The sequence below is a fragment of the Cololabis saira genome, chromosome 18 (genome assembly GCF_033807715.1).
Source record: "Cololabis saira isolate AMF1-May2022 chromosome 18, fColSai1.1, whole genome shotgun sequence".
NCBI classification, from domain to species: Eukaryota; Metazoa; Chordata; class Actinopteri; order Beloniformes; family Belonidae; genus Cololabis; species Cololabis saira.
Genome location: NC_084604.1, coordinates 40,013,952 through 40,028,396, shown reverse-complemented (window position 1 = coordinate 40,028,396; position 14,445 = coordinate 40,013,952). Strand labels below are relative to the sequence as shown.

At 42.7% G+C, this 14,445-nt stretch overlaps 1 protein-coding gene across 1 annotated transcript in view; it reads right to left on the bottom strand.

The window, feature by feature from the left end:
• The window catches only part of LOC133418655 (collagen alpha-1(XII) chain-like), a 191,174-nt gene that overhangs the window by 55,017 nt on the left and 121,712 nt on the right, over positions 1 to 14,445 (bottom strand). Inside the window, exons 46-53 of the mRNA XM_061707468.1 lie at positions 13,604 to 13,733; positions 12,300 to 12,439; positions 11,404 to 11,533; positions 8,133 to 8,252; positions 7,899 to 8,045; positions 5,794 to 5,910; positions 415 to 567; positions 248 to 322 (exon numbers count right to left, since the gene is read on the bottom strand). Coding sequence (XP_061563452.1) covers positions 248 to 322; positions 415 to 567; positions 5,794 to 5,910; positions 7,899 to 8,045; positions 8,133 to 8,252; positions 11,404 to 11,533; positions 12,300 to 12,439; positions 13,604 to 13,733 — 1,012 coding nt within the window. The remainder of the gene's footprint in view (positions 1 to 247; positions 323 to 414; positions 568 to 5,793; positions 5,911 to 7,898; positions 8,046 to 8,132; positions 8,253 to 11,403; positions 11,534 to 12,299; positions 12,440 to 13,603; positions 13,734 to 14,445) is intronic.

The window sequence follows — 14,445 nt, the reverse complement described above, 5'->3', positions numbered from 1 at the left end:
TGTACTGCTATGGTGTTGCAGCTTCCACCTGCACCGGCCGAGCGGTGTGGCAATAAAAGGAACTTGACTTGACTTGATGGGGCGAGCAGGAATGACCATGGAGCCCCGAAATAGCAAAACCTGTGGCCCCTGAACGGGTTGAACCGGACTGGTACTATGTGAGTTTTCTGTGACCAGTGGGTTTTTTGGTGTGGGTTGTGGCTCAGGTCCAGTTGTACACAGCCTCAGCAGCGTCCAGCAGACTCACCTGCCCATGCGGGGGGGATGGTGGGGGGCGGAGTCGGGGTGGGAGGCATCGTGGGAGCTGGCGTCGGCTTCACCACTGAGAAGAGATAGAACAGAGAGTCGTCAGCGTAAAGTCTGACAAACAAAACGGCTGTAAACACAACGTATGAGGATGTGAGCAACACTCACAGGTGCGTTCGTCGATGCCGACCCCCGGGCCCTCCAGGTTGGGCGTCTGGACGAACACGGTGGCTGTGTAGAGAGCGTCGGCCGACAGGCCGTCGAAGCAGAACTGAGGAGCTCCGGCCGGGATGGAGATCTCACGCTGGCCCTTGCTGGAGGCTGAGGAGGAACCGGAGGAAAGACGAGTCTCAGAACATCAGGGGTTCCTGTTCCTCAAACACTCATAATATTTATGTCTTTATGTTTCATTAGGGCCCGAGCACTGACCGTGCGAAGCCCCTATTGTATCTGTAGGAATTTTTCTTCCGACGAAAGGAGAGCCTTTTTTCCCCCTAAACGTGCCCCAAATGTCACCAAATTTTGCACCAAGCCAGGCCTGGTGAAAAATGTGATATTTAATGGTTTGCATTAATGGGCGTGGCCTAACGGCTCAACAGCGCCCCCTAGAAAACTTTGTGCCCCACAATACGGTTTGACGTACATGCACGAAAATCGGTACACACCTGTATCATGTCACAACTTAAAGAAAAGTCTCTTGGTGCCATGGCCCAAACCCAACAGGAAGTCAGCCATTTTGAATTAGTCGTGTAATTTAGTAATTAATTTATTAAGCAAAAATAAAGCCAAAATCCCTCCAGCACCGTTGCTTAAATGCATCCTCGGAGGATTTATTGGCGAGCCAGCCAGGAGATCATATCTGCCTGATCTGATCTGATGATCGTAAATATATATATATATATATATATATATATATATATATATATATATATATATATATATATATATATATATATATATATATATATATTAATGATTAGTTCATAAAAATATCAGAGCATTTATTCTTTTATTCATCTATTATTAGGGCCCGAGCACTTACAGTGCGGAGGCCCTATTGTATCTGTAGGAATTATTTTTATTTTTCCGACTAAATGAGTTTAGAAAACTTTGTGCCTCAAGCCCCACAATACGGTTTGACGTACATGCACGAAAATCGGTACACACCTGTATCATGTCACAACTTAAAGAAAAGTCTCTTGGCGCCATGGCCGAAACCGAACAGGAAGTCGGCCATTTTGAATTAATCCTGTAATTTTGGCACAATTTATGCCATTTTCACGTGTCGTACTTTAACAAACTGCTCCTAGCAGGATTGTCCCTTCGACATAAAACTCGACTCAACGTTAACGATGAAAAGTTATCAAAATCGTGAGTTTTCGTGAAATGGTGTGGCCGAGGCGCCGCGTCAAACTTCAACGTTAAACAGGAAGTGATACTAGTAGCTGATTGGTCGATATTTGATAGTTCTTACTTTCTGCCATAACTTTTGAATGGTTAGACATAAAGAGTCATGGTGGTTCATCGGACTCGGTTTTGAGTCCTTGACCTTTATTGGTGAAAATTGCACGCGTGAGGGCCCGTTCATCGCTGCTTGCAGCTTTAATTATTTTATATCTAATTTCCTCTGGATCAGTTTCCGTTTCAGAATAACTGCAATAACTGAATACAGATCGATCCTCATACGAAGATGAATCATAATAAATGATGTCCAGCGCGAATCCCACTTAGCCTACCTGCTAACTTGAGGAAAATACCAAGCATCACAATTTAACTACAAGTTAAAGTTAAAGTTAGCTAGCCCTAGTAAACCGATCTAAATCAAGTTAAAGTTAAAGTTAGCTAGCCCTAGTAAACCGATCTAAATCAAGTTAAAGTTAAAGTTAGCTAGCCCTAGTAAACCGATCTAAATCAAGTTAAAGTTAAAGTTAAAGTTAGTTAGCCCTAGTAAACCGATCTAAATCAAGTTAAAGTTAAAGTTAGCTGGCCCTAGTAAACCGATCTAAATCAAGTTCAAGTTACAGTTAGCTAGCTCTAGTAAACCGATTTTAATCGAGTTCAAGTTACAGTTAGCTAGCTCTAGTAAAACGATCTAAATCAAGTTAAAGTTAAAGTTAAAGTTAGCTGGCCCTAGTAAACCGATCTAAATCAAGTTAAAGTTAAAGTTAGCTAGCCCTAGTAAACCGATCTAAATCAAGTTAAAGTTAAAGTTAAAGTTAGCTAGCCCTAGTAAACCGATCTAAATCAAGTTAAAGTTAAAGTTAGCTAGCCCTAGTAAACCGATCTAAATCAAGTTAAAGTTAAAGTTAGCTAGCCCTAGTAAACCGATCTAAATCAAGTTAAAGTTAAAGTTAAAGTTAACTAGCCCTAGCAAACCGATCTAAATCAAGTTAAAGTTAAAGTTAAAGTTAGCTAGCCCTAGTGCTAATCGAGTTAGCTGGCTCAGACGCGGCATTTGACATGAAACACATTTATTAAGTCATTAATTACTTTTCAAGTCAAACTAAAATTCTACCAGAAGCCAGTGATGTCATTTTTGTGAAATAGAAACGATGTTAATTATGTCATCATGTCAAAAAGGCTGATAAATTCTTCCTGCTGAAATGATTTCTGTGATTAGATTTAAAGCTGAGCAGTTTTTTAACATTAAAAAGCTGTTCCAGCTGAACGACAGATGTTATAATAATCTACTGAGCAGGAAAGTGATTATATTTCCTTTAGGTCCCGTGACGGACCGACGCCCCGCACTGTGGCTGAGCGAGGAAACATCGGCTGTTTATTCTCCGTCCTCCGGGGAAAACACACAAAACAAAGCTTGTTTACGGCTGAAGCGGCCGCCAGAGACGACGCTGCTGCGGCTCTTCAGCGTCTCTGCAGCGTCTCTTCAGCGTCTCTTCAGCGGCTCAGACGGATCTGCGGGGGTTTTTCATCTGTGTTTCATCTGTCTGGATGTTTCCACGATGACTTCACGCTTAGCTGAGGTCATCGCTGCTAAATCTCTGCCGACTCGCTGGAATAAAAGCTCTGAAACGTTCCAGCTGTGGAGCTCTCGCCCGTCGACGGGAGAGCAGACGATTCATGTAGTTTGAGCAGATATTAAAGTGGTGAATTTACACAGAAAACTATCTCATGGGAAAAAGTCACGATCTTGTGACAAAAATATAATTCATGACAAAAAGTCACAACTTTCAAAGGCTTAAAATGAGGCAAGATTGTTTTTCTTCTTCCACGACATTTTTCTTTAAATTTTTTTTTTTTTTTTGTATTGCATCACAACAAATTCCTTGTGTGTGTTAAACTAATAATAATAATAATAAATGTTATTTATATAGCGCTTTTAAAATATCTAAATGATGCTAACTTGGCAATAAACTTCTTTCTGATTCTGATTATGTTTCCTGGAAAACCAGGAACACCTGGAACACCTGGAAAACCTGGAACACCTGGAACACCTGTACCTGTGTTTACTCTAGAACACCTGTGTTTACTCTGTAACACCTGTGTTTACTCTGTGTTTACTCTGTAACACCTGTGTTTACTCTGTTACACCTGTGTTTACTCTGTAACACCTATGTTTACTCTGTAACACCTGTGTTTACTCTAGAACACCTGTGTTTACTCTGTAACACCTGTGTTTACTCTGTAACACCTGTGTTTACTCTGTAACACCTGTGTTTACTCTGTAACACCTGTGTTTACTCTAGAACACCTGTGTTTACTCTGTAACACCTGTGTTTACTCTGTAACACCTGTGTTTACTCTAGAACACCTGTGTTTACCCTGTAACACCTGTGTTTACTCTGTAACACCTGTGTTTACTCTGTAACACATGTACTTACTCTAGAACACCTGTGTTTACTCTGTAACACCTGTGTTTACTCTGTAACACCTGCGTTTACTCTGTAACACCTGTGTTTACTCTGTAACACCTGTGTTTACTCTGTAACACCTGTGTTTACTCTAGAACACCTGTGTTTACTCTAGAACACCTGTGTTTACTCTAGAACACCTGTGTTTACTCTGTAACACCTGTGTTTACTCTGTAACACCTGTGTTTACTCTAGAACACCTGTGTTTACTCTAGAACACCTGTGTTTACTCTAGAACACCTGTGTTTACTCTGTAACAGCTGTGTTTACTCTGTAACACCTGTGTTTACTCTAGAACACCTGTGTTTACTCTGTAACACCCGTGTTTACTCTGTAACACCTGTGTTTACTCTAGAACACCTGTGTTTAGTCTGTAACACCTGTGTTTACTCTGTAACACCTGTGTTTACTCTAGAACACCTGTGTTTACTCTAGAACACCTGTGTTTACTCTGTAACACCTGTGTTTACGCTGTAACACCTGTGTTTACTCTAGAACACAGTGTTTACTCTGTAACACCTGTGTTTACTCTGTAACACCTGTGTTTACTCTAGAACACCTGTGTTTACTCTGTAACACCTGTGTTTACTCTAGAACACCTGTGTTTACTCTGTAATACCTGTGTTTACTCTGTTACACCTGTGTTTACTCTGTAACACCTGTGTTTACTCTGTAACACCTGTGTTTACTCTAGAACACCTGTGTTTACTCTAGAACACCTGTGTTTACTCTGTAACACCTGTGTTTACTCTAGAACACCTGTGTTTACTCTAGAACACCTGTGTTTACTCTAGAACACCTGTGTTTACTCTGTAACACCTGTGTTTACTATAGAACACCTGTGTTTACTCTGTAACACCTGCGTTTACTCTAGAACACCTGTGTTTACTCTAGAACACCTGTGTTTACTCTGTAACACCTGTGTTTACTATAGAACACCTGTGTTTACTCTGTAACACCTGTGTTTACTCTGTAACACCTGTGTTTACTCTAGAACACCTGTGTTTACTCTGTAACACCTGTGTTTACTTTGTAACACCTGTGTTTACTCTGTAACACCTGTGTTTACTCTGTAACACCTGTGTTTACTCTGTAACACCTGTGTTTACTCTAGAACACCTGTGTTTACTCTAGAACACCTGTGTTTACTCTAGAACACCTGTGTTTACTCTGTAACACCTGTGTTTACTTTGTAACACCTGTGTTTACTCTGTAACACCTGTGTTTACTCTGTAACACCTGTGTTTACTCTGTAACACCTGTGTTTACTCTAGAACACCTGTGTTTACTCTAGAACACCTGTGTTTACTCTGTAACACCTGTGTTTACTCTGTAACACCTTTAAAAACCTACTCAGCACTTCTGGATCTGCTTTTGTTCAGTCCGTTAAACACATTTTCGTGATTAAACCAGACTTTCTGACTGAAGCTTCGATCTTGTTAAGAACTGTTTTTGTAGGAAACGATCTGCCGGACGACTGAATGACGTTTACGTCTCACCGTTCAGTACCGGTTCAGCTTCAACACCTAGTGTCCAAAATCCAGGATCGGGACAGAAGCATTTAAATGTTGAGGTGGAAAAACCGTCAACAGCAAAGTCTCGGATCTTAAACTGATAAACTGATCACAGATTCCACGGCTACACCGACCCGTCTCGTGTTTGTGCAGGAGAGACTTACGGTCCGCCGGGTTGAGCCTGATCCGGTAGGACGTCGCCGCGCGGTGAGGACTCCACTTGATGCAGAACTGGTCGTGGCCGACGTTGAAGGTCTCGATGTTGGTCACATTCAGGTAAACTTCAGACAAACACAGGCACACATTTTCTCATAAATCCCAGAAAAGCGTGAATGTTCTGCACCGGTTTAAACGAGGCTCAGTTCTGAGATCGGAACCTTTAAATAAACAGTCTGCACCAAGAAACACTATAAATACAAAATGATCAATACATATAAAACAAAGGTATAATGTAAATTGTATTACTTGCATATAAAGCCCAAAACGGCTTAGCTCCACAGTATTTACAAGACCTGATAGAGCCTTATGTTCCTGGCAGAGCTCTCCGCTCTCAGAGTGCAGGTTTACTCGTAGTTCCTAGAGTATCCAAATGTAGATTTGGAGGGCGGGCGTTCTGCTATCAGGCACCATTACTATGGAACCAACTTCCAATCTGGGTTAAGGAGGCTGACACCACCTCCACCTTTAAAACTAAACTTAAAGCATTTCTGTTTAGTAAAGCCTATAGTTAGTGTTTAGTAAACCTCTAGCTGGTGTTGGTAAATCTCTAGGTAGTGTAAACTCTAGTGTGTTAGAGTCAGTAGTCATAGTTGCAGCTATAGAACAAGACTATAATAGTTAGTCTCAAATATAGCTTGGTGGTAGATATGCTGCTATAGGCCTATGCTGCAGGGGGGACCGACATGATCCAAAACGTACGAAAAAATGTAAGAAAAAACGTACGAAAAAAACGTACGAAAAATCATACGAAAGAATGTACGAAAAAATGTACAAAAAACGCACGAAAAAACGTATGAAAAAATGTACGAAAAAATGTACAAAAAAACGCACGGAAAAACATACGAAAAAACGTACGAAAAAACATACAAAAAGACGTACGAAAAAAAAGTACGAAAAAACGCAAGAAAAATTGTACGAAAAAACGTATGAAAAAACGCACGAAAAAACGTACGAAAAAAAAAATACGAAAAAACGTACGAAAAAAACATAGGAAAAAACGTATGAAAAAAAACGTACGAAAAAACGTACGAAAAAACGTACGAAAAAAAACGTACGAAAAAAAAAGTACGAAAAAACATACGAAAAAAAACTAAAGAAAAACGTACGAAATAACATACGAAAAAAAAGTACGAAAAAAACATACGAAAAAAACGTATGAAAAAACGTACGAAAAAATGTACGAAAGAAACATATGAAAAAAAACGTACGAAAAAACGCACCAAAAAAATTTACGAGAAAAAAACGTACGAAAAAAAACTAACGAAAAACTAACGAAAAACGTACGAAAAAACGTACGAAAAAAAAGTACGAAAAAAACATACGAAAAAAAACGCACGAAAAAACCTACGAAAAAACATACAAAAAAAACGTACGAAAAAACGCACGAAAAAACACGTACGAAAAAACGTGCGAAAAAACGCACGCAAAAATATAGCTTGGTGGTAGATATGCTGCTATAGGTGTCACGGTTTCCCAGTTGGGGATAGGTTTTTTACTGTTTAACTCACTCTCCTGTCATTCCAGATCCTGCCACCCTCATCAGCCAGAAATCCACTCATTCCCTTCACCTGTGCTTCCCCGCCCAGCTCCACACCTGATTCCCATGATCATCAGTTCCCCTTCATATACCGGCCCATTTCCACCTTCCTGTTGCCAGATTGTCTAGTGTTCATGCCTAGCTTTCCAGCGTTCCCGATTCTGATCTGTTCCTGCCTGCAACCTTGCCTGATTCCCGGTTTTTGGGTTTTGCCTGCCCCTTCGGATTTGTTTGCCTGATCTGCCTGTCTTCCTGGTTTTTGACCCCTACATCCCTTTGACCTGATTAAAGCCTCTTGGACTCCCTTCCTCTCTTCTCCATTTCCATTTTTATTTATTATAAATATCTCATAGCTATCATTTTTGTCCATCGTTCCTGTAGTTTCTTGTGCCGGCCCCCCTTTTTTCTCTTTTGTGCATGTTTGCAGGCCGGAGCCTCGGGAGCTGCGTGCTGGCCCCCACCCCCGGTCATCCCGCTGCTGCTTCCACCTGCCTGCCCTTGTGCGGTACTTACGCGTGGTTCCCTGCCCGACTAGCGGCGCGCTCAGCCCCGTCGTGTACTGGGCCACGACCTTGACGTCGTAGGTGGTTCCGGGCTGCAGGTTGGTCGGCGTGAACGACGTCACGTCCCCAACGAAGAAGTCGACGGGCTGGTCTTTACCTGGAGACGGGAGACAAGACGAGCAACGGTTAGCCATCACCGCTAACCGCTAGCAGCTCCAGACCTCCGCGGTGCCGGTGTTCTCACCTTCGGGGGAGTAGATGAGTCTATAGCCCTCCACCGGAGCAGAAACCGGGTCCCAGGCCACCCGGAACCGGGTGTACCACTCGTCAGAGATCCGGAGGTTCGTGGGACTCAGCATGGGAACTGTGGGGAGAAACGAGTGGGAACTGTGAGGAGAAACGAGTGGGAACAGTGAGGAGAAACGAGTGGGAACTGTGGGGAGAAACGAGTGGGAACTGTGAGGAGAAACGAGTGGGAACTGATAGGAGAAACGAGTGGGAACTGTGGGGAGAAACGAGTGGGAACTGTGAGGAGAAACGAGTGGGAACTGTGAGGAGAAACGAGTGGGAACTGATAGGAGAAACGAGTGGGAACTGTGGGGAGAAACGAGTGGGAACTGTGAGGAGAAACGCATGGGAACTGTGAGGAGAAACGCTTGGGAACTGTGAGGAGAAACGCTTGGGAACTGTGAGGAGAAACGCTTGGGAACTGTGAGGAGAAACGAGTGGGAACTGTGAGGAGAAACGAGTGGGAACTGTGAGGAGAAACGCATGGGAACTGTGAGGAGAAACGTTTGGGAACTGATAAGAGAAACGCTTGGGAACTGTGAGGAAAAAAAACGTACGAAAAAACGTATGGAAAAACGTACGACAAAACGTACGAAAAAACGTACGAAAAAAACGTATGAAAAAAAAGTACGAAAAAACGCAAGAAAAATCGTACGAAAAAAAAAATACGAAAAAAGTATGAAAAAAACGTACGACAAAACGTACGACAAAACGTACGAAAAAACGTACGAAAAAAACGTACGACAAAACGTCCGATAAAACGTAGGATAAATCGTACGAAAAAAACTTACGAAAAAACGTACGAAAAAACGTACAAAAAGACGTACGAAAAAAAAGTACAAAAAACGCAAGAAAAATCGTACAAAAAAACGTACGAAAAAACGCACGAAAAAACGTACGAAAAAAAAATACGAAAAAAATACGAAAAACTGGGAACTGTGAGGAGAAACGCTTGGGAACTGTGAGGAGAAACGTTTGGGAACTGATAGGAGAAACGCTTGGGAACTGTGAGGAGAAACGCATGGGAACTGTGAGGAGAAATGCATGGGAACTAATAAGAGAAACGCTTGGGAACTGATAGGAGAAACGTTTGGGAACTGATAGGAGAAACGTTTGGGAACTGTGAGGAAAAATGCATGGGAACTGTGAGGAAAAACGCATGGGAACTGTGAGGAGAAACGAGTGGGAACTGTGAGGAGAAACGCATGGGAACTGACAGGAGAAACGCATGGGAACTGTGAGGAGAAACGCATGGGAACTGACAGGAGAAACGCATGGGAACTGTGAGGAGAAACGCATGGGAACTGTGAGGAGAAACGCATGGGAACTGTGAGGAGAAACGCATGGGAACTGTGAGGAGAAACGAGTGGGAACTGATAGGAGAAACGAGTGGGAACTGTGAGGAGAAACGAGTGGGAACCGTGAGGAGAAACGCATGGGAACCGTGAGGAGAAACGCATGGGAACTGTGAGGAGAAACGCATGGGAACTGTGAGGAGAAACGCATGGGAACTGTGAGGAGAAACGCATGGGAACTGATAGGAGAAACATCATCAGGAGGAATCCTGGCTCACTACAAGATAAACTAGAAAATTTCAGGAAATGTTGATATGGGCATGCCCTACTGCCCATTCGTCCCCTCTTGCTGCTTTGGTTTGGGGCTGTAGTGTTTGTGTTTAGGGTGGGTCTATGTCAGTTTGAGGTGTTTACGGATGTATTGCATCCCAATAGTTATTAATGGCGTGCGCATTTTGGCATCCAGCGTCCCCACGGTAACACTTATGACTGAGAAAAGTAATGCCCATCGAGGCACGATGGAGACGCATCTAACGATGTATGCCATGCATGGGTGCATGTTCCGGTTCAGGCTACGTTAACGGATAGGTTTTTTTTTCACCATGGTAAAAAACCCCATCCGAATGAATGGGGCCATTTGGCATGGATTTTGACATAAAATTTCCTTAAATAACAGCTTCATGAAATTTGAATATGTTGAAGTCCACAGCGTGCCGAGTCGGGGAACATTTGTACGATGTCTCTACGATAACCTGTTGCCTAGCAACAAGCGTCCAAAGTCAAACGGGAAAAAAAAAGAAAATGAAGGTCAATATCACAAAAACTGTAATACTTGGCATAATGAGGTTGTACGGTCCGTTAGTGCCAATCGGGCCGAGTGTTTGAAAGTTTGAACGATGTCTCTACGATAAAGTTCGGCCGAGCAATAAGCGTCCGAATTTTCGCCTTTTTTTTTGCTTTTTGGCAGCTAGCGTTGCCACGGTAACCCCTATTAATGAGAAAAGTAATGCCCATCGAGGCAAGATGGAGACACATCCAACGACGTATGGCATGCATGGGTGCACGTTCTGGTTCGGGCCGTATTAACGGACGAAAAAAAGTGCGGAATAATAAGAAAAGGGAAACCTTTTCTGGATACTAATATATCGCCTTCATTTTCATGTTTTTCCTCATTTTTTCGGACGTGTTTTATTTTTTGGGGATTTTTCTCTTGCACATCAGAGCGGGGTCATGCTGTACACCCGCTGGTGCGCAGTGGGACTTTTGCGACTTTAGCTTGTTAGCAAAATGCTAGCAACATTGCCCTTTGGGCCATTCTGGACAATTGCAATATGGGCATGCCATTACTTGGCATGCCCATAATAAGTAAAAATATCCCGGACCATCGTCCCTCCACCGCCGTGCTTCATCATGGCTGTGGTTTAAAAAGTACTGTATTTTCCGCACTATAAGTTGCACCTAAAAGCCTTTCATTTTCTCAAAAACCGGCAGTGCGCCTTATATATGATCATTATGGTAATTAGTTACTGTAGTCAGGGGGATTGTGGGTAATGTAGTCAGGGGGATTGTGGGTAATGTAGTTGGTGTCGAAGTAACAGCGCTAAAAACGTCAGGAATTGTCACAGACGTTCAAGACAACAGCAGCGACGCTGACTCGTATAATGGAGACTTTGACCAGACGGAGCAAAGCTGGTTTTTATTTTGTTAATAAAGTTTGACATACGGTACTTTTCTTCTTGTTTTTTTTTTGCATTTGCTGTAGGATTTTGTAGCATTTCCTGTAGCAGCTCCATCAGGTAGATGCTAACTCAACCCCAGCCACTATAGTCGGTATTTTAACATATATTTAGTGCTTAGCCTTATAATACGATGCGCCTTTAAGGTTCGGGTAATACGGAACTAAGAATATTCCCGGTTCCCGCCGGGACTCACCGGTTCTCCCGTTGCCGTTCAGCGACGCTCCCGGGCCCTCGGCGTAAACGGCCTCCACCGTGATGTTGTACGGCGTGTCGGGGATCAGGTTCTGCAGCATCGCGTTGTTCCGGTTCCCTGGGACCACCGTCTGAAAACAACCCCGGGAACGAGTGAGGGACAATCAACCGTCTGAAAACAACACCGGGAACCATTTTTGTCCATCGTTCCTGTAGTTTCTTGTGCCCTTTTTTCTCTTTTGTGCATGTTTGCAGGCCGGAGCCTCGGGAGCTGCGTTCTGGCCTGTGTTCCCGACTCCTACCAAGAATATTTGTCTTATTTCTAGTTAAAATGTCTCATTTTTAGTCAAAAAATCTCATTACACTTAAAACAAGAGTCATTACCAGAAAAATAACTTGTTATTTGACAATTTTCACCTGTTTCAAGTAAATTTTCACTTGAAATAAGTAGAAAAATCTGCCAGTGGAACAAGATTTATCTTCTCATTACAAGCAAAAACATCTTGTTCCACTGGCAGATTTTTCTACTTATTTCAAGTGAAAATCTACTTGAAACAGGTGAAAATTGTTGTTTTTTCCAGTGATGAGTCTTGTTTTAAGTGTAATGAGTTTTTGTTTTTACCAAAAATGAGACACTAACTAGAAAAATGTTTTCATTGCATTTCATTTATTTTTATTTGTTATAAAAGGGACAATGTACATTAATGAACATTTAAAAAAATTGTAAATGCACCCAATTGTAGCCAAAAGGCTAATTTCCATTGGCAGTCCCCCTGTCAGATATCTTTAATATTTTTAATAAGACAAATATTCTTGTTAAGAGTTTTTTCAGTGTGAACCAACACCGGTAGCGACTGAGCAACAGCGTTCAGCTACGAGCTAGCAGGGTTTACTCACGAACTGGGTGGCGGGGTCCCCGGGGCGGGTGTAGGAGACCCGGTACTGCCGGACCGGCCCCTCCGCGTGGTCCCAGCCGATGGTCAGCGTGCTGGTGGTGGCGTCGAACACCCGTAGGTTCCTGGGGCCGGCGCGGGGAACTGGAACCACAACGGTAACCATGACGATAACGGTAACAACAACGTCAATGACAACGATAACGACACGCTGACGCTAGTTCACCTTCACCAGCCGCTGGGCTACCGTTAGCTAGTATGGTAGCTAGTACGGTTAGCTTGTACGGTTAGCTAGTACGGTTAGCTAGTATGGTAGCTAGTATGGTAGCTAGTACGGTTAGCTAGTACGGTTAGCTAGTACGGTAGCTAGTACGGTTAGCTTGTACGGTTAGCTAGTACGGTTAGCTAGTATGGTAGCTAGTACGGTTAGCTAGTACGGTTAGCTAGTACGGTAGCTAGTACGGTTAGCTAGTACGGTTAGCTAGTATGGTTAGCTAGTACGGTTAGCTGGTACGGTAGCTAGTACGGTTAGCTAGTACGGTAGTTAGTACGGTTAGCTAGTACGGTTAGCTGGTATGGTAGTTAGTACGGTTAGCTGGTATGGTAGTTAGTACGGTTAGCTAGTACGGTTAGCTAGTATGGTTAGCTAGTATGGTTAGCTAGTACGGTAGCTAGTACGGTTAGCTAGTATGGTTAGCTAGTACGGTTAGCTAGTACGGTTAGCTAGTACGGTAGTTAGTACGGTTAGCTAGTACGGTTAGCTAGTACGGTTAGCTAGTACGGTTAGCTAGTATGGTTAGCTAGTACGGTTAGCTGGTACGGTAGCTAGTACGGTTAGCTAGTACGGTAGTTAGTACGGTCAGCTAGTACGGTTAGCTGGTATGGTAGTTAGTAGGGTTAGCTAGTACGGTTAGCTAGTACGGTTAGCTAGTACGGTTAGCTAGTACGGTAGTTAGTACGGTTAGCTAGTACGGTTAGCTAGTACGGTTAGCTAGTATGGTTAGCTAGTACGGTTAGCTAGTACGGTTAGCTAGTACGGTAGTTAGTACGGTTAGCTAGTACGGTTAGTTAGTACGGTTAGCTAGTATGGTTAGCTAGTACGGTTAGCTGGTACGGTTAGCTAGTATGGTTAGCTAGTATGGTTAGCTGGTACGGTTAGCTAGTATGGTTAGCTAGTATGGTTAGCTATTACGGTTGTACTTTAGTTTATATTACACCTTCCAACAGGAAGTTGCTTCTGCTCCACAGGAAGCAGCTGAACGCGGGTTAGCATCAGCTAGCGCTAGCGCTGCTTCCCGTTGTTCTTACGTGTTTTTCCGTCGCCCGTCCCCGGCGTTCCCTCGGCGTCGGCGTACAGCGCGGCGACGGTGACGGAGTACGGCGTGTCGGGGATCAGGTTGTCCAGGAAGGTGGTGGTGACGCTTCCTGGAACCAGGACCTTCGTGGAGAAGAAACAATCAGAAATCAGTAAACACAACCAGCATTTGGTTTCATTTCATTCATCTGTTATTTATTCCGATCATGGAAATATGCAAAAAACAAACAAGTAAAATAACAACAACACAATCATCAACTAAAGCATATTCCATAACCAGAAAGGTTTTGGAAGCAGGAAAAATAAAATCTCCCTCAAAACTAAATTGAACAATAATAACAGATGGTCTTCACAATCACAATCACACTGTAAAAACTCCAAATCTTAACAAGAATATTGGAAAATTTACTTGAAACAGGTGAAAATTGTCAAATAAGTTATCTTTCTGCTAATGACTCTTGTTTTAAGTGTAATGAGATTTTTTGACTAAAAAATGAGACATTTTAACTAGAAATAAGACAAATATTCTTGGTAAGATTTTGAGTTTTTGCAGTGAATGCATCCTCTGAGGATTTATTGGCGAGCCAGCTAGGAGATCATATCTGCCTATGATCAGATGAATCTCAGGAATAAAACTAACATCTGAACAGACCTGTATAAACATTCCTGCTTTACTGGAATCTAAATTAGGCAATAGAAAAGCTAAACCAAAGTAGAAACTGGAGGGGAAATCTTAACACATACATCTCACCATCGTAGCGACAAGTTATTTTTCTGGTAATGAGTCTTGTTTTAATTGTAATAAGATTTTTTTGACCATCAACTAAAGCATATT